The 20,900-nt window shown below is 41.9% G+C and overlaps 4 protein-coding genes across 4 annotated transcripts; 2 read left to right on the top strand and 2 right to left on the bottom strand.

Moving 5' to 3' along the window:
• Positions 1 to 457, bottom strand: LOC114658655 (histone H3). The gene has a single exon (XM_028810681.2). The coding sequence runs from the start codon at positions 411 to 413 to the stop codon at positions 3 to 5; it is 411 nt and encodes a 136-aa protein (XP_028666514.2). The 5' UTR covers positions 414 to 457; the 3' UTR covers positions 1 to 2.
• A 1,473-nt stretch (positions 458 to 1,930) lies between these two features.
• On the top strand, positions 1,931 to 2,274 carry LOC114658852 (histone H4). The gene has a single exon (XM_028810920.2). The coding sequence runs from the start codon at positions 1,936 to 1,938 to the stop codon at positions 2,245 to 2,247; it is 312 nt and encodes a 103-aa protein (XP_028666753.1). The 5' UTR covers positions 1,931 to 1,935; the 3' UTR covers positions 2,248 to 2,274.
• Positions 2,275 to 3,757: 1,483 nt separating this feature from the next.
• On the bottom strand, positions 3,758 to 4,211 carry LOC114658842 (histone H2B 8-like). The gene has a single exon (XM_028810909.2). It carries the CDS (start codon positions 4,175 to 4,177, stop codon positions 3,800 to 3,802), a length of 378 nt encoding a protein of 125 aa, XP_028666742.1. The 5' UTR covers positions 4,178 to 4,211; the 3' UTR covers positions 3,758 to 3,799.
• Positions 4,212 to 4,997: 786 nt separating this feature from the next.
• On the top strand, positions 4,998 to 5,481 carry LOC114658838 (histone H2A-like). Its single transcript, XM_028810904.2, has one exon. It carries the CDS (start codon positions 5,043 to 5,045, stop codon positions 5,427 to 5,429), a length of 387 nt encoding a protein of 128 aa, XP_028666737.1. The 5' UTR covers positions 4,998 to 5,042; the 3' UTR covers positions 5,430 to 5,481.
• The last annotated feature ends 15,419 nt before the right edge of the window (positions 5,482 to 20,900 follow it).

Here is a 20,900-nt window from a genome sequence, read left to right as displayed (position 1 = left end):
CCTTAGGCGCGTTCTCCACGAATGCGGCGAGCCAGCTGGATGTCCTTAGGCATTATGGTCACTCTCTTTGCGTGGATAGCACACAAGTTAGTATCCTCAAACAGGCCGACCAAATAAGCCTCACTGGCCTCCTGTAAAGCCATAACCGCGGAGCTCTGGAAACGGAGATCGGTCTTGAAATCCTGGGCGATTTCTCTAACCAGGCGTTGGAAAGGCAGTTTGCGGATAAGCAACTCGGTGGATTTTTGGTAGCGACGAATCTCTCGTAGAGCTACCGTACCAGGCCTATAACGGTGAGGCTTCTTTACTCCACCAGTAGCAGGAGCGCTCTTACGTGCGGCTTTAGTAGCGAGTTGCTTTCGGGGAGCTTTCCCACCAGTAGACTTACGAGCTGTCTGCTTTGTTCTTGCCATTTCGTCACGCCAACACAAATATCTATAGTAACCTGAACGCTGTATTGAACTCGGAATGAGATTAAGTAAACGCACAAGGCGCCTTATATTAAGGACGTAACTGTTAAGGATTGGATGAAATGAGAGAGGGTGGGGTCTGATATGCTTTTAGGTTCGACCTAGAAGTCCCATTTTGATTGCCCGTTTTAAAAGCTCGGCGTGAATTTTGAATGCTCCCTTTGTTTCTTTGTCATTCCTGCCTAACGGCTACTTCTGTTTACTGTTTAAAGAATTCCATTGTTTATGTGAAACATTTGTTTTCTATTATTATAAACTTGATTTTTCAGTAACCCCACTTAATATGGTTCCTTGGGTTAGGCATATATACAGTATATTGTATTACGGACAGGAAGGGAAATAGAGAAAAGGAAACAAAACTGAAGTTAGATAACTAATACGTTTTCGTAATATTAATTTTGAAAAACACCTATAGAAAATGTAGTCGAAAACATTCAGAAATGAACAAAATATACGAACATGTTAAGTGTATTTCATCTTTCAACCCTTAAATCGGAACAGGGCATTGGTCTGCTCTTTAGAAATGTCCCCTCCTTTAACGACCCTTATAACCAATATTGGTGGTGTTGTTAACCGTGTTGGGGCGGTCCGGGGTTGAAACTTGTTTGGTGATTTTCTCCTACCTTTTCCAAAATTCCCTGGCTGTTTAGAGCTAATAAGTCAGATAAATATCACTCAATGTATTTGCTGAAGCTAAGTGAGATCCATCCATTTTCCAACCCGATGAATCCTAACTACAGGGTCACGGGGTCTGCTGGAGCCAATCCCAGCCAACACAGGGCACAAGGCAGGAACCAATCCTGGGCAGGGTGCCAACCCACCGCAGGACGCTAAGTGAGATGATATTGTTTTTTGTGTTTGCTCTACAGTTAGAAATTAAAAAGGTTTTGCAGTGTGGATTTTAAAATTTTCAATATTTTGTCTAATGATAAAACGTATTGTAATCATTTTGCACGTGAATATGTTTTTTTTAATAGAATGTAACAGGTAATGCAGAGAAAAGGGGGGGGGGTATATAAGAGTTTTGTTTTGCATATTTTGTCATTTTCTTTTAAAAGAGAATGAAAAACACTATCCATAATTTAAGATCACCCTAACACACTGTATGCCTAAACAGCTGAAAGGGTATGAGTCATCATTCACACAGGGGATTAAGGGATAGTGACCCTGTGTTCGGATTCAGTGGGTTGGAAAATGGATGGACGGATGGATTAAGGGATAGACAAGGCAATGCGTTCAAGGAACCATTTCTTTCGCAACCGCTGATACTAGTTTCTACGTGGCGTATTAACTGCTTTCCTCATGGGCCTTGTGCTCAGAAGACGAAAGGCAAATTCAAAGCGCGATTTCCAAAACCCCGCGCAGACATTTCCTGTGTTGTGTTCGAACAGGTCGTCTTTGCTTTAATATAAAGGGAGAGCGACGTAATACCAGTTTTCACTCATTGAAATATACAAAGAGTAGAATGTCAGGACGTGGCAAAGGAGGCAAGGGGCTTGGTAAAGGTGGCGCGAAGCGTCACCGTAAAGTTTTACGAGATAATATTCAAGGAATTACAAAGCCCGCTATTCGTCGTTTGGCTCGTAGAGGTGGAGTGAAGCGAATTTCAGGTTTGATCTACGAAGAGACTCGAGGGGTACTGAAGGTGTTTTTGGAGAATGTTATCCGAGACGCTGTCACTTACACTGAGCATGCCAAGAGGAAGACTGTAACTGCTATGGATGTTGTGTATGCTTTGAAGAGGCAAGGTCGTACCCTGTATGGCTTTGGAGGTTAAGATTCTTTTGAAATTTGTATAACTAAAATACCCAAAGGCTCTTATTAGAGCCGCCCATGTTGTCTGTTTAGAGAGCTTTTCTTGTGTTCTATTGCGTACTGCACAGTCGCGTCGTTTTGTGTTTGAAAATATTTATCAACATAAACGGTCAGTTTTTTTCTATTATAAGCATTTCGCGATATTGATCAGTCTAACTAATACAGCTCAAAGAGGATTGCGAACTACTTGATTGCCGTCCGCTTCTCATCCTGTTTGCCATGGCTGCATCAGGAATGGGCTGGAGGAGGAGTATAGGGACCTAATCAATGACTTTGTTAAATGGTGCGACTCAAACCACCAAAGAGCTGGTGGTGGATTTTAGGAGGCCCAGACCCCTCAAAGGTGACTGTGTGCAGATGGTGCAGACCTATAAATATCTGGGAGTGCAGCTGGATGATAAATTAGACTGGACTGCCAATACTGATGCGCTGTGCAAGAAAGGACAGAGCCGGTTATACTACCTTAGAAGGCTGGCGTCCTTCAACATCTGCAATAAGATACTGCAGATGTTCTGTCAGATAGTTGTGGCGAGCGCCGGGGAGGCAGCATTAAGAGGAAAGACTCCTCATGTCTGGACAAACTGGTGAGGAAGGCAAGCTCTATTGTTGGCATGGAGCTGGACAGTTTAACATCTGTGGCAGAGCGAAGGGCGCTCAGCAGGCTCCTATCAATTATGGAGCATCCACTTAATAGTATCTCCAGACAGAAGAGCAGCTTCAGCAACAGACTGTGGAGATCGTTTCTCCCCCAAACTATGCGACTCTTTAATTCCACCCGGGGGGGTAAACGTTAACATTCAACATAGTTATTGTCTGCATTATCACTTTAATATTTATTGTATCCGTATGCTGCTGCTGCTGAAGAATGTGAATTTCCCATTGGGGTTAATAGGGTGTTGTACCGTGTTAGCCATTATGAATGTAGAGAAAAGCCAAGCAAAATGACACCTTTTATTGGCTAACTAGAAATATTACAATATGCAAGCTTTCGAGGCAACTCAGGCCCCTTCATCTTGCCTGAAGAAGGGGCCCGAGTTGCCTCGAAAGCTTGCATATTGTAATCTTTCTAGTTAGCCAATAAAAGGTGTCATTTTGCTTGGCCATTGGGATTAATAAAGTATCTAAGCGGTTTCTAAAGCGACACTTATTTCCAGAGCGAGTTTAAAGGCGTTTAAGTTTAATAATTTGTAGCGGTCTTCGGTTTGTGCAGTGTTACTGGGGATTTTGTTTCGTGTTCATAAACATGGAGTTAAGAGACCGCTCATTGTAAGCAGTAGTCGCTTAGTGTCTTAACTGGGAAAAAAAAAAAAAGTACCGGAAACAGACTTTAGTGACTAGGAACCACTGTCCCGGATGTGGACTTAATTGTACGCGCACATTGCTTTCCATGACATATCGTGGCAAAGTGTACAGAAAAAGTACAATGCAGAAATTTTACATGGTAACTGAGCTCTTTTGAGAGTTGGTGGGTGGCTCTGAAAAGAGCCGTTGGTTTCAAGTTGTAACTTTGCAGTTTACTTGGAGCTGGTGTATTTGGTAACTGCCTTGGTGCCCTCGGACACGGCGTGCTTAGCAAGCTCTCCCGGTAGCAGGAGCCTCACAGCAGTTTGGATCTCCCGGGAAGAAATAGTTGAGCGCTTGTTGTAATGCGCTAGACGAGAAGCCTCACCGGCGATGCGCTCGAAGATATCGTTCACAAAGGAGTTCATAATTCCCATCGCCTTAGAAGAAATACCAGTATCAGGGTGAACTTGCTTCAGTACCTTGTACACGTAGATGGAATAGCTTTCTTTCCTGGTCTTTCTTCGTTTCTTCCCACCTTTAGCTTGACTCTTAGAAACGGCTTTCTTAGAGCCCTTCTTGGGTGCAGGGGCAGTTTTCGGCTCAGGCATAGTTGCAGTCTGCAGTGATAGAAAACTGAATGCGGCAACTTGGCGGATTCCCCTTTTTAAGGGCAGTCATGCAAACGATAAGCGCTACAGAGATGGGCGTGGCGCCGCCAACAACCATTGAATTAATGAATAGGGGCAAAATTCGCGCGCGCTTTTGCATTAGGCTTTCTGTTTTCAAAAGTACATTTCAAGGGTTTCCTTAATTTCACCACTCAATATTCTTAACTTATATAGAACAGTTACGCATACAATATTTGTGATCAGCTCGTTAAAGGAGCGTTAACAAAGTGATCATCGCAAGGCTGAAAAAAGAGTGCAGAAGATCTGTAAGCGGAGGCAATTCTGGTCTTTTCGAACAAGGCAGTAAATACAGAACAATGTATTGTGAATATCGCCCTTTGTACTGAAATAGTTATTTTCTCTGTATTGCGCCTTTAACAACAAAGCCCTCTGAAGAGCATATGTGTTTTCCTAAACAGTGTTCAAATGTCAGACTACTAAGTGAAATAAAGGATAACGGTACAGAGGTGTAACATACAAAAAAATTAAAACTCATCAGTTCAGTGAAATCCCGGGAGACGTACTGTGTAAAAATAAATGTGCATATATACATGCAAAACACAGAAACGGACAAAAAATAAAAAGGCACATTGTCATTTTTGTTCGGAGCTGTATTTTTGAACTTGAAGCATTGTTTAAACAGGTTCAACGGCCACGCCCACAAGTCCGCAAAGCCGAGTGACGTAAAGTATATGCAAATTAGCGTTCAGTTAGTCCAGCTAGTTGTACGCGAAGGAAGCCTTTATAAACACGCAAAGCAGGCAGCCTCGACCATTTTATTATAGAAAATTGTGTGCGTAGTACGATGTCTGGAAGGGGAAAGACTGGTGGTAAGGCACGTGCCAAGGCTAAGACTCGCTCTTCTCGAGCTGGGTTGCAGTTTCCTGTCGGCCGTGTTCATAGGCTTCTAAGGAAAGGTAACTATGCCGAGCGTGTGGGCGCTGGTGCTCCCGTCTACTTGGCTGCTGTGCTCGAGTACCTGACCGCTGAAATTCTCGAGTTAGCTGGGAATGCTGCCCGTGACAACAAGAAAACGAGAATCATCCCTCGTCACCTGCAGCTGGCAGTGCGTAACGACGAGGAGCTCAACAAGTTGTTGGGTGGCGTGACAATTGCTCAGGGTGGTGTGCTGCCAAACATCCAGGCCGTGCTCCTGCCCAAGAAGACTGAGAAACCAGCTAAAAGCAAGTAAAGTTGATGTATACAGTACGTTTATCAACACCAACGGCTCTTTTCAGAGCCACTTATCTGTTCAGACTGGAGCCTTTTCCATTAAAGTGGTATTTCTTTAATAGAGTATGCGTTAAATCAAAAGAGAAACAGTATGCAAAGATACGTCAATACCAGGAGATTGGTGACAATTACACCCTAGTGTGCCATGCCAAATCGGAAGGAACAACAGATGTGTTCATAACAGGGGACCTATATGATGGGCAGATGAATTTCAAATGTTTTGCATGCCTACATTTTGTTTTGATGACTGGTTTAGTCATATTCAACCCTTCATCCATTGTTCTGGCACAATCGTAACCAGCCTCTCATTGAAATTCACCATTTTGAATATATTGTCCTCCCATCAGCAGTGCCATGTACTTACAAATATTTTCCCGCATGCATCTCCAAGTCTTATGTCATTCTCACCCCGACTCAGTATATAAACCTGCCTTTATGCCGCTCAGGGATATGCAAGGGGGAGCCTGTGTCAACATATGTTAACGGCACATCCCTTAACAATAAAAAATGGCCTTTTGCATCTGTTACAATATAATTAAAGTTTCAATGATTTCATTCACAACTGGCGAACTACATAGAAATGATAATCATCAAAGCCTATTTTTGGTTGCATCTGAGACTATTTTAGTTGCAGTATGGAAGGAACCCTGGTGATACAATACCACGGGCTGGGTACCCAGCACTCCACAAGGCCTAACTGCACACCATTCCACCTGTAAGAGCCATTTTCCTTGTTCAATAAGATTCATGAATGTTTATTAGATGACAATGCATAAACTATGGAAGGTTCCTATAACCCCCGTGAATAGAATCGTTTTGGTATGTGTTTTGTCTTGGTAGAGTAATATATATTGCTCTACTTTCCCCTATTGTATTATTAATATGTAGCCTTAGAATGCCTAATCTCACAGACTTACCACTGTTTATAAGGCATTATTGTATATAACTTATCCCCACCTTCCCTTCTATATCTATAACCTCAGGCAATTAGATGCAGTAAAAGACAAGCAGAAGTTAAGTTACAGTTTAAACAATGTATTAGTATTATTGATAATATTCATAAATAATAACAAAATGCAAAGTACATTTGAATATTGGCAACCATACAACCTGATTAAATGGTGATATGTAGTTCAGGTGGCACAGACTTGTGGTTACTTAAATGTCTCTAGTTAAGACATCATTGGTGCTCAGCTTTCAGCCACATGTCTGTTCAAAATGGCTGCTGAGCTGTGCTCTTCATCACAGGATAGCAAGAGAGATGCTTCTTCATCATATGTTGGCTGGTAAGAGAGAGAGTGTGAGGTTAAACACATACATTTATAGATGTGCTGTCCAAACTCCTCGAGCCAATAGGACATCATGGTACTTAATGGCCTCTAAGACAAGCCAATTCCAAACAGACATACTTCAGACCAATGGAGGAAATAGAACATCTTAACACCTGCCCCCAAACCATATGTTAAAGTACACCTTAGCCCATTTGCGGGGGTAGAAATGACTTTAGCAAAGAAACACTTGCCAAACTGGTTTAAAAGTTTAAAACAGTCCCAAAGGTATCACGTCCTGGGAGGCTTTGGAAAACATCTTGCATCACCCCAGTCCCAAAGGTATCACGTCCTGGTGAGCTGAATGACTTCCGGCCTGTCGCTCTGACATCACATGTGATGAAGACCATGGAGCGGCTGCTGCTTCACCACCTGAGGCCACAGGTCCAACATGCCCTCGACCCTCTATAGTTCGCATACCAGGAGAAGGTGGGAGCGGAAGATGCCATCATCTATATGCTACATCGATCCCTCTCCCACTTGGACAGAGGCAATGGCGCTGTAAGAATTATGTTTCTAGACTTCTCTAGCGCCTTCAACACCATCCAACCTCTGCTCCTTAGGGACAAGATGACAGAGATGGGAGTAGATTCATACCTGGTGGCATGGATCGTGGACTATCTTACAAACAGACCTCAGTATGTGCGTCTCGGGAATTGCAGATCTGACATTGTGGTCAGCAACACAGGAGCGCCGCAGGGGACTGTACTTTCTCCGGTCCTGTTCAGCCTATATACATCAGACTTCCAATATAACTCGGAGTCCTGCCATGTGCAAAAGTTTGCTGACGACACTGCTATCGTGGGCTGCATCAGGAGTGGGCAGGAGGAGGAGTATAGAAACCTCATCAAGGACTTTGTTAAATGGTGCGACTTAAACCAAACACGAATGCCTCTCACCAAAGTAACACTAAATTACATTGCTTTGCCTAAAAATCAAATAAAGACATACAAAAATATTCATCAAATTATATGTAAAATCTCACATCACAACAGTATGTTCTTGCCATTTCTAATAGCTTGGAGTAAACATCACTGTTCTGTTCGTAGTGTCAGCCTTGCCTTGTATAAGGTGTGGAGGCATACGGTTTGTAACCGTGACCGCACATTATCATGCCTAGGCACTTGCCTATGTGCCAACCGGCTTAAGAGCCTTTAAGAAAATAAGAACCTTTAAGTAGGAAAGAAGAAATTAAGAACCTTTAAGTATAAAAATACTAAAGTCTTTCAAGAAAAGCTAAGTTTATAGAAGATTAATTTTTTCCTTTTTTTTTTGCCTTTTATTCTATGTGTGTAACTATTTTTTCTTTTATTCTTGTGTGGACTATTTACTTTTACCTTTCACTAAATACCTTTAAAATGAACTCTTGGACTCTGAGAATTCTTTTGACACACGTCTTACCCGTGCCTGATGACACCTTATATATTTTAGCAGCTACATCACCCATTACTATCTTCTGTTCTTTAGAAAACTGGTTACAATTCAACAAAAAACTGAAAAGACAAAATATCACACTCTCCAAAGCCATCACAACTAAAGATGGAATTCGTCTTCGATCGAAATCCATTGATGACAAGAGAGCGCTCTCTCACTTTCTACAAGTTTCTAATATCGAATTCCATTCCTGGATATTGGAATTGGAAAAAAAAAAACACAAAGTAGTTATATATGGCATATCCACATCTGTAAAAGAAGAACACATCAGAACAGCTCTTAATGAAAGAGGCTTTCCCATCAAAAAAGTGTGCAGAATGAAGGCAGGCCGTCATCCTCTTTCTTGCCTCCTGCTGCTTGTACATGTATTTGGAAATGAAAAAGGAAAGCACATTTTTCAAATTACTGACTTAATTTTCCTACATGTTAAAGTAGAAAATTTATTTAACAATCTTAAGATTGGTCAGTGTTACCGATGCTGGTGATTTGTCCATGCCAATAATCAGTGTTTTAATACACCCGGATATGTGTGCTGTGCCACAATAAACCAGGGAATGGCAACATGCGTAAATTGCCAACAGGCCCATTCTACAAATTACAGGAGATGTATGTGCAACTCTTAAGAAGCGGCCACATCCCAGCACAATACTATCCGGCCCTTCAGTCTGCAGTATAGTCTCCCTGGAAGTCAGGTATGCAGCTGCTGTGATAGAAGACAACGGTCTTTCTGCTCAAAACTCAAAGACTAGCGGAGCTCGCTAACTCGTCACCTAGTACCTCTTTTTGAATGCATCATTCTAAGGTAAAGAAAACAGGCAGGCAGAGTGAGGAGCAGATTACACTCGGTGTGCTCTCAGAGATGAACCTCCCTTCTCAGATTAATCAGAATGGCCCTGAGGCTCCCCCTAATGGTCTCTCTAAGGAAGACAGCTTTCCTGCTCTCTTATCCTTAATAAACCTTTTTCCCAGCACCAAAACCAGAAGATTTCTAAAATTTGTTCGCAACAGACATTATGACTATAATCCTGTCTTGAATTCCTGCTATTGTGAATATTTTCTCTTATAACCCCAAAATTGTTAAAACGCACCAAATAATTTAAGATTAGCAATATGGAATGCTAATGGTGTACAGAACAAAAAAAGAACTCCAAAAATGTATGGATTAACATTAATTTGATACAATGCTAATCAGTGAGGGCAGCACGGTGGCGCAGTGGGTAGCGCTGCTGCCTCGCAGTTAGGAGACCTGGGTTCACTTCCCGGGTCCTCCCTGCGTGGAGTTTGCATGTTCTCCCCGTGTCTGCGTGGGTTTCCTCCGGGCGCTCTGGTTTCCTCCCACAGTCCAAAGACATGCAGGTTAGGTGGATTGGCGATTCTAAATTGGCCCTAGTGTGTGCTTGGTGTGTGGGTGTGTTTGTGTGTGTCCTGCGGTGGGTTGGCACCCTGCCCGGGATTGGTTCCCTGCCTTGTGCCCTGTGTTGGCTGGGATTGGCTCCAGCAGACCCCCGTGACCCTGTGTTCGGATTCAGCGGGTTGGAAAATGGATGGATGGCTGGATGGATGGCTAATTTACTATTCAGTTCAGTATCCAGAATGAGATGTCACTTTGTCTACAAATCTTACAGAGTTAAAGGAAATGGTGGTGGCACAGCCATTTTTCTTAAAAAAGGAATATAACATGTTGGTTCACCCATGCAAGTTAACCATATTGGAAGCTAACTCAGCGATGCTAAATACTAAAGATGGTCCTTTGAGAATAATTGCAGCAAACAACAGTCTCCAGAATGATCTACCTGCCTAAAAACTGCATTTGGTTTCCAAATCAAGTGCTCCAGCCACCCTTTCAGGGTACTTACATGTAGAGCAACCACCTTGGAACAGCAAAACGTGCAACAGGTCACTCCTTAATTATACAGATAGAAACCACTTAATAGGGACAAGAAGAACCAATGCACTTCCACTCCAATGGGCACAGAACTGATGTGCTAGACATCACCAAACTCCAGGATATAACACACTCTTCACTCATCAACTCAATTCCAGAATTGTGCTCGGACACAACCCTGTATTTCTTGAGTTACATGGATCAAGTAGTAACACTGACAACAATCCTGAATCACCAACAGAAGGAATTTCCTGGTCTGCTTTCACATGAAAACTTGAATTCTCCCATGGACCTCTACCAACAATTAAAACACCCCAGCAGCTGGACCAAGTAGCAAAAGCCCTTACTTGATTCCTCATGTAAGCAATGGCAACTGATTCACACAAGTCCCAAAATTCTATAAAAAAAAACCCTGTTATCTAGTCCCAGATAGCTGCTGGAAAAAAAAATCAAAGAAAAGAATAGAGTTTGAAGAAACTGGCAAAGTAAATGTAATCCAACAGACCACCAAAGAATGAATACACTCTCAACTGAAATCAGAGAAGCACTAAATGATATTAGGAACAAAAACATTCAAATGTTATCTGAAATGAAAAAACGCTGGTGCACTCTGCAACAAACAACCCCTATACCTTACTTCCATGACCTTAATGGACTTGCAAGACAAAGCAGAAGCTATGTCCAACAGCTCAGAACTCCAGTGCTAATCAAAATTTAAAAATGCTAATATCCAGCACATTGAAAGAGTAAATAAAGAAACAAACCAGTTTCTATCAATAAAGCCACCAGAAGCCATTGATTTTGCTACGTCAGCAGAAATTGGGAACATCACTGATCATCTTAACATTAAGAAGGCACCAGGGTCAGGTGGTATCACAAAGCAATTGCTGCAACAGTTTTTTTCCCACAAAACTACAGACGAATCAGTTTACTATGTACTCTTGGTAAAACGGTTAAAAAGTAATACTGAAAGTACAGAAAAAAAATAGAGAAGAACTACAAATAATCAATGAAGAATGGCATTGCTTCAGAAAGGCACACAGTGCCACTCATCAGTTACTGAGAGCAGTGGAATACATCACTGAAGGTTTCCACACTAACAGATCTACCGGGACAATCTTTTTTTTGATATATCCAAAGTGTTTGATAAAGCAAGAAGATCACTCAACCAGCTGTATCCACTAATGACTAGGAAAGATAACTTTCAACAATACAAACAAAATACTTCCTTTAGAAACATCGTCAGAGCTCAGTTACTGTATGCAGCACCAGTATGGAGACTTGCTTCCAAAGCACTTCTCCATCAAGTTCAGTTCCTGCAAAACAAAGCCTTAAGAATGGCACTCAGTATATCATTGTATGTAACTAATGACCAAATACAGGAAGACTCCAAATCCCCATCACTTAACAGTCTATTGTGTCAATCCAAGTTGGCTCCACTCTCTCCATTCTGTATGGGAGCTTCTTGAACCTGAACCATCGATGGTCATAGACCAAATGAGAACACACATACAGCAAGGGGTAGGTACAAAGGTGACAGGTGCTTTCATTAAAAGAAATTCAAACAACAGTGTTGAAAAAGTGCAGTGCTTCCATCCTGTATTCAATAAATAATCAATAAAATTGGTGACCATGGAGGTTAAAAATCCATAATAAATAAATCCAATAAAATGAGGTTAAAATCGAAGGGCAGTAAAACCATGTTCTTAAAACAGTCTGATCTTTGCTGCTTCCTCTCTAAAGTCTGACGTCCTTCCAGCTTACCCTCTTCAGAGTTTTCAGCATGAGGAGACATCCTCCAACAGATGCAGACAACCCTTTCTCCTAGCCATTGTCCTTGCTGCCAATACCCTGACATTCCACGGGGCACCTCTGAGTCCTACTCCCTTTGATTCCCGCTAACATTCCGGGCCTTGCAGGGAAGTCCCTCAGGAGTACTTTTGGTTGCTCCTGCTCTAAGACTGGAAAACTTTGAGGAGTTCCTGAATCGAACAGACATACCCAGTCCTTATTTCCCTAAGAGGCTCCACTGAGGAAGTTAAACAACTATGCAGTGGCAATGCTCCAGCTGTTGATGAGATTCATCCAGAATTGCTGAAGACTCTGGGTAATGTTGGGCTGTCATGGCTGATATGCCTTTTCAATGTTGAATGGTCATCGGGAGCTGTGCCTTAGTGGCAAACTGATGTAGTTGTCATTATTAAAAAGGGGGACCAGAGTGTGTGCTCCAGCTATCAGGGGATCACACATCTCAAACTCCCTGGAAAAGCTTAAGACAGGCTACTAGAAAGGAGACCTCAGATCCTGGAGAGGCAACCTGGGTTCCATCCAAGCCACAGAACATTGGACCATGGGCCTCATGCATAACGGCGTGCGTAGAATTCGCACTATAACATGACGTAAGCACAAGAGCTGAAATGTGCTTATGCACAGAAAAATCCAGATGCAGGAATCTGTGTGTTCGCCAACTTTCGCGTTCTTCTGCTACATAAATCCCACTCAGCATGGAAATAAATGCACGTGCATGCGCCTGCTGTCCCACCCCAACTCCTCCCAGAATTACACCTCTTAGAATATACAAATCAATATAAATAGCCCTTAAGCCCAGCGTTCTGTGAAAAGGCAATGGCAAAAGTACAAGGAAAAATAGAAGAAATTCAACAAATACCAAATGGATGCAAAGAAAAACGTACTATTTGTTGGTTTAAACAGTTATATATGCAACAAAAGTAAGTTGATCGAGTGACATAGCATGTCGGAGAAGCTCAAGTTCACAAAGTCGCACAGTGCCCGAAATGAAAAAGTTGTCAGATATCAAAGTCGGCGTGAAAATGCGAATCGTAGCCCACTGTCTGAGTGTCATATAAAAGCTTATTAGGGTACAGACAAAAAAAATAGGCACACAGTGGGAAAAAAGCACAAAATGTCAACTTTAATATCGAAATTTCCACTTTAATCACTTTAATGCTTTGTTGCGTACTGTATTGAATCTTATATGTGCTCTATGTGCCTGAATCACTATGTGCTCTTCCTCCGACAGGACACAGAATCCATTACATTCGTAATATTACAGCTCTCTGAGTAATTCAAATACTGAGAAGTATACGTGATATCATTTTCATGATGATATGCGTTAAAGCATGTTATTAAACATGGGAACACGGTGGCGCAATGATTTTTCATGTCTTACAGCAAGATGCTTGCTGTGTCATGCGCGACCTTCAATGAAATGCTTTATTACAGAAGTACTGTCTTTTTCAAACGTACTAACCTCCAATTCCTGTCCTTACTTTTCTTTCTCCAAATACCCAATCGCCACACAATCAGCTCTGTAATAGACGTGAATCCATTTGTAAGCTTAGAATGCCGATTCATCAAAACTTTTAAGGAACATTGAAATATCTTCGTAGTACATGTTTAATTATTCTAGCCATCTATCCTTCCAGTGTCACGTCAGCACCAGCAAGAATACAACGCAATGCAGGAACAATCCCTGAACTAGTTAGCGCTGCGGCACCGTGTCCTCACATGTTTAATTATTAACAATACAGATTATTTAAATGAAGTTAAAGTTTTATCTGCTTAATATAATCGACATATTTTGCTGCATTTCATCTTAAAAATGATATCGTCATCATATGTAAAAACGCGCTTTATAGTGGCGTATTATAAATTATAGCTTTAGATAACTTTTAAGTGGTGCAGGTTGTGCAATATTATAACTGTAGTGCAAGTTTACAGTGAGGTAATTGTACTTATAAGTACAAACAGTTCTAAAAGGAGCACTTGATGGACTGATTGAGTGTGTTTATAATTCTTGGGATGAAACTTTTTCTAAACCGCGAAGTCCGTACAGGAAAGTCTCTGAAGCGTTTTGCCGTGGCTGAGACAGCGTCTGCTTCATGCTGTATACCAATAATTCTCTTTCCGATCAGCTGCTGCTGTGATTCCCCTCTCGGATACAGTGATATAAATACTACAAGTGGTGCAGTGAGAGTAATATGGAAAAAGATGATCTGCTGTGGCAACCCTTAACGGGAGCAGCTGAAAGAAGAAGAAGATGCAATGAGAGTAACAACGCTAAAACAGTTATGGTATTTGGAATACTATGGCTATTCCCTGGACCATTATATTGCCGCAGGTTAATTACAATCAGATGCATTACACTAATAAACAATATGCAGTTAGTTTCAGTGTATTTATAAACGTCAGGAATGTGGATCTAAGAAAGAAAGGGTGACCACACAGGAACAGTAGCACTGCTTTGACGCTGGGTGCCGGCAGTCTGCAAAACCGAGCGGAGAAATTGCGTATGCCAGGGTATGAGGTACCGTGGAAATGTGCGTGGCTTTACGCCATGTTTAGGTTTTATACATCGCGATTTGAGCATGGAAACATTCGTACGCAACATTTCTGTGCGTACACACCGTTTATACATGAGGCCCCAGGTCTTTACCCTCATCAGCATTCTGGAGAGGATGTGGGAATACGCCCAATCAGTCTACATGTGTTTAGTGGATTCAGAAAAAACCAAGACAAAGACCAAGTTCCTTGAGGGATATTTAGGGGTGGGAGAGCTGGGAGAGTATGGGGTTCCAGCGTCCCAGAGAAGGGCTATTCGGTCCCTGCATAATCACAGTGACAGCTGTGTCTGCATACTTGGAAAAACGTTATAGCACCATTCCCAGTGGGTATGGGAGTCTGCTAGGGCTGTACTTTGTCTGCTATCTTGTTTGCTGTTTTAATGGACATTATATCAAGGCTCAGATGGGGAGGGAAGGAGGTCAGGTTTGGTGGCTTTAGAATTGTGTCACTGCTTTTTGCAGATGATGGTCTTGTTGGCTTTTTGGGCTGTGAACTCCAGCAAGCATTGGGACAGTTTGCAACCAAGTGTGAAGTGGCAGGGATGAGGATTGGACCATTGCCGTCCGTAGGAAAAAGGTGAATTGTCCTCTCTGAGTGGGGGGTGAATTACTGCTTTAAGTGGAGGAGTTTAAATACCTCAGGGTCTTGCTCACAAATGAGGGGAAAAGGGATGGTAAAATCAACAGATGGATGGAGATGGTGAGTGCAGTTATGTGACTCCTATACCAATCTACATCCCTACCCTCACCTATGGTCATAAGCTTTGAGTAATAGGTCAGGTCAAATTGGGGAGCATACACTGGCACAGCACATTGCTGCACCCACCACACGAAGAAACAGCTTGGGATCCTGGTTGAATCCCCCAGGCAGACACATGTTCCATTCCCACCCTCTGGAAATGACCGTCTATCGGCCGCAGTCAAGTGTTATGTGGGCGTCACCTTGGCCTGGTCCATCCACCCGGGTCCTCAACAGTGAGTATCCTGCGAATTTGATCACCTCCTGGTAATCATGTCACATGGCTGTGTGGGGCCATAACTAACACTCTCTCATGCCTCGTGCCTTATTCAGGATTCCATGAGCAACCACTCATTCGACACAAAGTCAAACCAGCGGTACCCCAAGGATTCTCTGAAGAGACACAGTACCAAAGGAGTCCAGTCTTCGTCTCAGGTCACTGCATAGAGTCCATGTCTCACAACCATATGGCAAAACATGAAGTACCAGGACTCTAAAGACTTGGACCTTTGTCCTTTTGCAAGATATCGGGAGCACCACACACCCCTTTCAAGCGACCTCATGGACCCCCATGCTCTCCCAATACATTTACTGACTGAGTAACACCTGGAAAAATAAGATCGCAGGGACAAGTGGATGAAATTTGCTTTCTCTTCAGGTTGGTTGAGTTCTCTCTTAGAGATACAAAAGAAGCACAAACATCAGGGAAAGTCTTGGAATAGAGCTGCTGATCCTCCATATCGAGAGGAGCCAATTGATGTGATTCAGGCATCTGATACAGATGCCTTCTGGATGTCTCACTATGGTGGTTTTATGGGCACATCCAGTTGGAAGGACACACCAGGGAAGACCCAGGGCTCACTAGGAGGGTTATATCTCTCAGATGGTCTGGGAATGCCTTGGGATCCCACAGTATGAGTTGGCAAGTTTGGGAGAGGAAAGGGATGTATGGGACTCACTGCTAAGATTGTTGCTCCCACAACCTGGCTTTCTGGAAAGTAGTGGAAAATGAATGAATGAATGAATGAATGAATGAATGAACTTTTACTTGTTAATTCAGCTATTTGCTTTTAAGTTGCGGTGTGTTAATTAAAACACTTGGAGAGTATAATTCTGTTCAAGATTTTAATATGAAGTTGTATGTGTACATCTGTGTGGTCTACAATAAAAGAGTGAATCTATTATTAATAAAATTACACACAAAACAATATATAAAATGTTATAAATTCATATACAAGTATTATTAGTTGAAACATTGTAGCTGGACACTAGATGCCACTATTGTTACTAAAGGCACTTCTGAATAGCATTTTACAGGGTTAAAACACTAACTTAACACTCTTAATTTTTAATGCCTTATAAAAACCATGGAGACATTAAACTTAACACAAATACAGAAATCTTTAACTTTAACAATGAAATTAGTCACTGGCACTAAAAGTAAACATATTGTAACGGTGCTGACAAGTTACATCAGCCAAGGGGTGAGTAACCCACATATGAGCTGGCATTACATCACCAGTAGCATGGGTGCCTATGTAAACGGCAAGCCTGCAAAGTTGTATGCTTTATTCCAACTACTGCAGCAAAAGACAAGCAGTCCTTTTAAGGATAGTGAGCCACCTCAAAGAGTCAAATAAAGAGTAGAGTATCCAGTCACTGTGGCACTCAGCACCAGTGTTACATCTGTGTCAACAGCGGGATGAGAACACCTACACTTTGACTTAGCAGATTGCTGAATGCATCAGAGACTTAAAACTCAACTTCTTGGTTCTTCTGAGGAGTTGCTGGAGAGTCTTCAGACTCATATCTGTAATCTGGAAGTTGCTGGAGAGTCTTCAGACTCATATCTGTAATCTGGAGTGCCATTTGCAGCAGCAGTACAGGGGTGAAGATAGCTGAGAGATACTCACCTCTACAGTTCTCTGTCTGCTAAAGTTCATTAGCCTGGTTGCGCAGACACTGGTGCAGCTTCATGCTTATGGAGCTAGCGAAAAGTTCGACAGATCAAGTTGTTACTGACCTCAAGTGAGCTGCGAGAATCAGGGCCAGTGGTAAATATGCACAGGACAAGGTAGATCATAGAGGTATTGTGAAGTGGCAGTGAAGGGAGAGTCACAAAGCTAAGATTCAGACCCAGAACACAGCCAAAAGACTGGTACATCTGTATCTCCACACAAGGAGGTTTGTCTGCTTGCTTACAACTGATCAGCATTAAACACCACATGACAGCGTAGCACTCAACATTCCAGATGTGCCATTTGACTCTGCGGGAGTCAGCTACGCTGACGCTGTTAGAAAAGACACCTGTCTAGAGGAGCCCGCAAATCCATCACCTACTACTGGATCACGTCACCCTTAAGTTAACAAAACAGTCAGTCAGAGCCTGGAGCGAACTACATCCAGTAAACTCTTAGAAAGGACCGTCTCTTCTCAGATGGATAGGCCTGGGGCTCCCCCTGATGGTTCCTCTGGGGAAGATGACGTTTCTGAAATCTTAACCCTAAAAAACCTTTTTTCCAGCCCCAAAACCAGAAGATTACTAAATTTTGCTCCCACCCTCACTGATAAATTATATGCAGCAAGAACTGGAACAAATATTATGACTACAATCTTGTTCTCAATTCCATCTGTTGTGAAGATTTTCTCTGAAGGCTCCTAAATTATTACACACACTGAATAATTTAAGATCAACTATATGGTACGCCAATGGAGAACACAACAAAAAAGAAGAACTTCAAGAATTTTTAGATTGACATTTAATTGATGTAATGCTAATTAGTGAAACTCATTTATGTCCAAGTTCATAATTCAGAATGACAAGTCACTTTGTATACAGGTGCGACAGAATTAAAGGAAATTAGGAGGCACAGCCATTCTTATCAAAAAAGGAATAGAACATTCTGAATTGCCCACACCACAATTAACCACACTGGAAGTCAACTCGGTGATGCTAAATACTAAAGACGCTCCTTTGAGAATAATTTCAATGTACAACAGTCCCCAGAATGATCTACCTGTCCAGGAACTGGATCTGCTTTTCCAATCAAATACTTCAACTATTTTAGCAGGTGACCTAAATGCAAAACATCCATCCTGGAACAACAAAACAACTAATAAACGAGGGAGGTCTCTCCTCAATTTTGCAGACAGAAGCCACCTAATAGTAATAGGACCAGAAGAACCAATGGTCTTCCACCCTAATGGATACACACCTGATGTAATAGACATTGCAATCCTCCAAGATATAACACACTGTCCACTTATCAACTTCATTCTGGAACTGAACTCTGACCACAACACTGTACTTCTGGAGTTACATGGATCAAGCAGTAACACAGAAAACAACAATGACATAACAAAAGAAAGAATATCCTGGCCTGCTTTCACAAGAAAACTTGAATCATCCCTGGGTCCTCTACCAACAATCAAAACACCCCAACAGCTAGACCATGCAGCAAAAGCCCTTACTCTTTGCATCAAGCAAGCAATGGCAAATGCTTCACACAAAGCCCAAAACACTACCAAAAATCATCAGTCCTCCGTTCCCAACTGGCTAATAGAGAAAATCAAAGAAAAGAATAGAGTTCGAAGAAAGTGGCAAAAACAATGTAACCCAGAAGACCACCAAAAAATGAATACACTCTCAACTGAAATCAGAGCAGCACTAAATGATATCAGGAATCAAAAATGGTCACAAACACTATCTGAAATGGAACACCAAGCAAGTACCAAATGGAAAATCGCCCGTACACTCCACAACAAACAATCTCCTATACCCTACCTCCATGGTCCAAACGGACTTGTATATACCACCCAAGACAAAGCAGAAGTTATTGCCAACAGCTTGGAACTCCAGTGCTCACCAAACTTTGAAGATATCCAACACATTGAAAGAGTAAATAAAGAAACTAACCAGTTTTTATCAACAAACCACCAGAAGTCATTGATTTTGCTACTCAAGCAGAAATCAGAAACATCACTGATCATCTTAACACTAAGAAGGCACCAGGGTCAGATGGCATCCCGAATGCAGCTCTCAGAGCACTACCTCACAAAGCAATCGTTGCAATAACCAACATTGCCAACGCAGTAATGAGACTAGGACATTTCCATGAATGCTGGAAAACTGCTGATGTCATAGCTTTGCCTAAGCCAGGAACAAACAGATCTTTCCCACAGAACTACAGACCAATCAGTTTACTTAGTACTCTTGCTAAAACGATTGAGAAAGTAATACTGAAAAGACTTCAAAAACATAAAGAACAACTACAAATAATCAATGAAGAACAATATGGCTTCAGAACTGGACAAAGTACTACTCATCAACTCCTTAGAGTAGTGGAATACATCACCAAAGGCTTCAACATAAATAGATCCAATCTTCCTTGATTGTATATGAAGCATTTGATAAAGTGTGGCACAAAGGCCTTCTCTACAAAATGATTAAAGCAGGTATTCCAAATTACCTAATTCACCTCACAGCCTCTTTTCTTAAAGGAAGAAAATTCCAGATAAAGTTAAATGACATCAGGTCATCACTCAAGAAAATAACTGCTGGTGTCCCTCAAGGCTCACTACTTTCACCAATCCTCTTCAACATCTTTGTAAGTGAGCACAACACTGGCTCAATATGCAGATGATACTGCAGTACTCTACAAGTCATCACAAAAAGACTACAAGAGGCAGTTACAGCCCTGGAGCAATGGTTTCAAACATGGAGAATCAGCATCAACCCAGAAAAACAGCACTGCAGTTCTTTTTAGCAGAAGGCAAAAACCACCACCTGGCACGATAACAATGTTTGGTTGGCCCATTTCATGGCAAAACACCGGGGAGTTATATTAGACATCCACCTAACGTGGAGAAATCATGTCACTGAAAGTATATCCAAAGCAAGAAGATCACTCAACCAACTGTACCCACTGATGAATAGAAAAAGTAACCTGAACACTACAAACAAAATACTTCCGTACAGAATCATCATCAGAGCTCAGTTACTGTATGCAGCACAAGTACGGGGATACGCTTCCAAAGCACTCCTCCGTCAGATTCAGTGCCTTCAAAACAAAGCCCTAAAAATGGCACTCAATGTATGTAACCAATGACTTGATACAGCAAGACACCAAATCCCTGTCAATTCAACAGTCCATTTAGAAGAGTTCAATCAAACCATTTACCCAAACAAAACTCTTCAAGTGATTCTCCAATATGATAAATGCCAAATACAAGAAACACAAAAGACCAAAGGCAATACTGGATGAATAATCACCTAAACCATCCTAAAATTCAGCAACAGGAATTCACACAATCCCCTAACCAAAACAGCCAAAACTGAGTGTCATGAGACAAGTTAACAAGAATCTCACAAATTAAAAACACAGAGACGAAGGAGTGTGAGAAGCACTGCCTCGGTCCTCCATGAGAGAAGAAAGATTCCAGTCTGGCCTATAGTAATGCCAATATTACCAGCAATTCGGATAGGTGCTTACAATGTAAATCTCCCCCTGCACGATTTCTTTAGAAATATGTGTACGTTGCAAAGAGGTTTGGTACTGCCGCTTGAAAATCTCTAGCAGAAAGTCCGAGAGCGCACGTATTGCAAAATTTTTCTATGCCTACACCTGCAGCTTCAAGTCCTGTGTAATCCTGTGAGGCTCACCGTTACAGCAAGTATATT

This window comes from Erpetoichthys calabaricus, chromosome 10, assembly GCF_900747795.2.
Source record: "Erpetoichthys calabaricus chromosome 10, fErpCal1.3, whole genome shotgun sequence".
NCBI classification, from domain to species: Eukaryota; Metazoa; Chordata; class Cladistia; order Polypteriformes; family Polypteridae; genus Erpetoichthys; species Erpetoichthys calabaricus.
The sequence above is the reverse complement of the archived record's forward strand: the minus strand, read 5'-3'. Positions and strand labels throughout refer to the sequence as shown.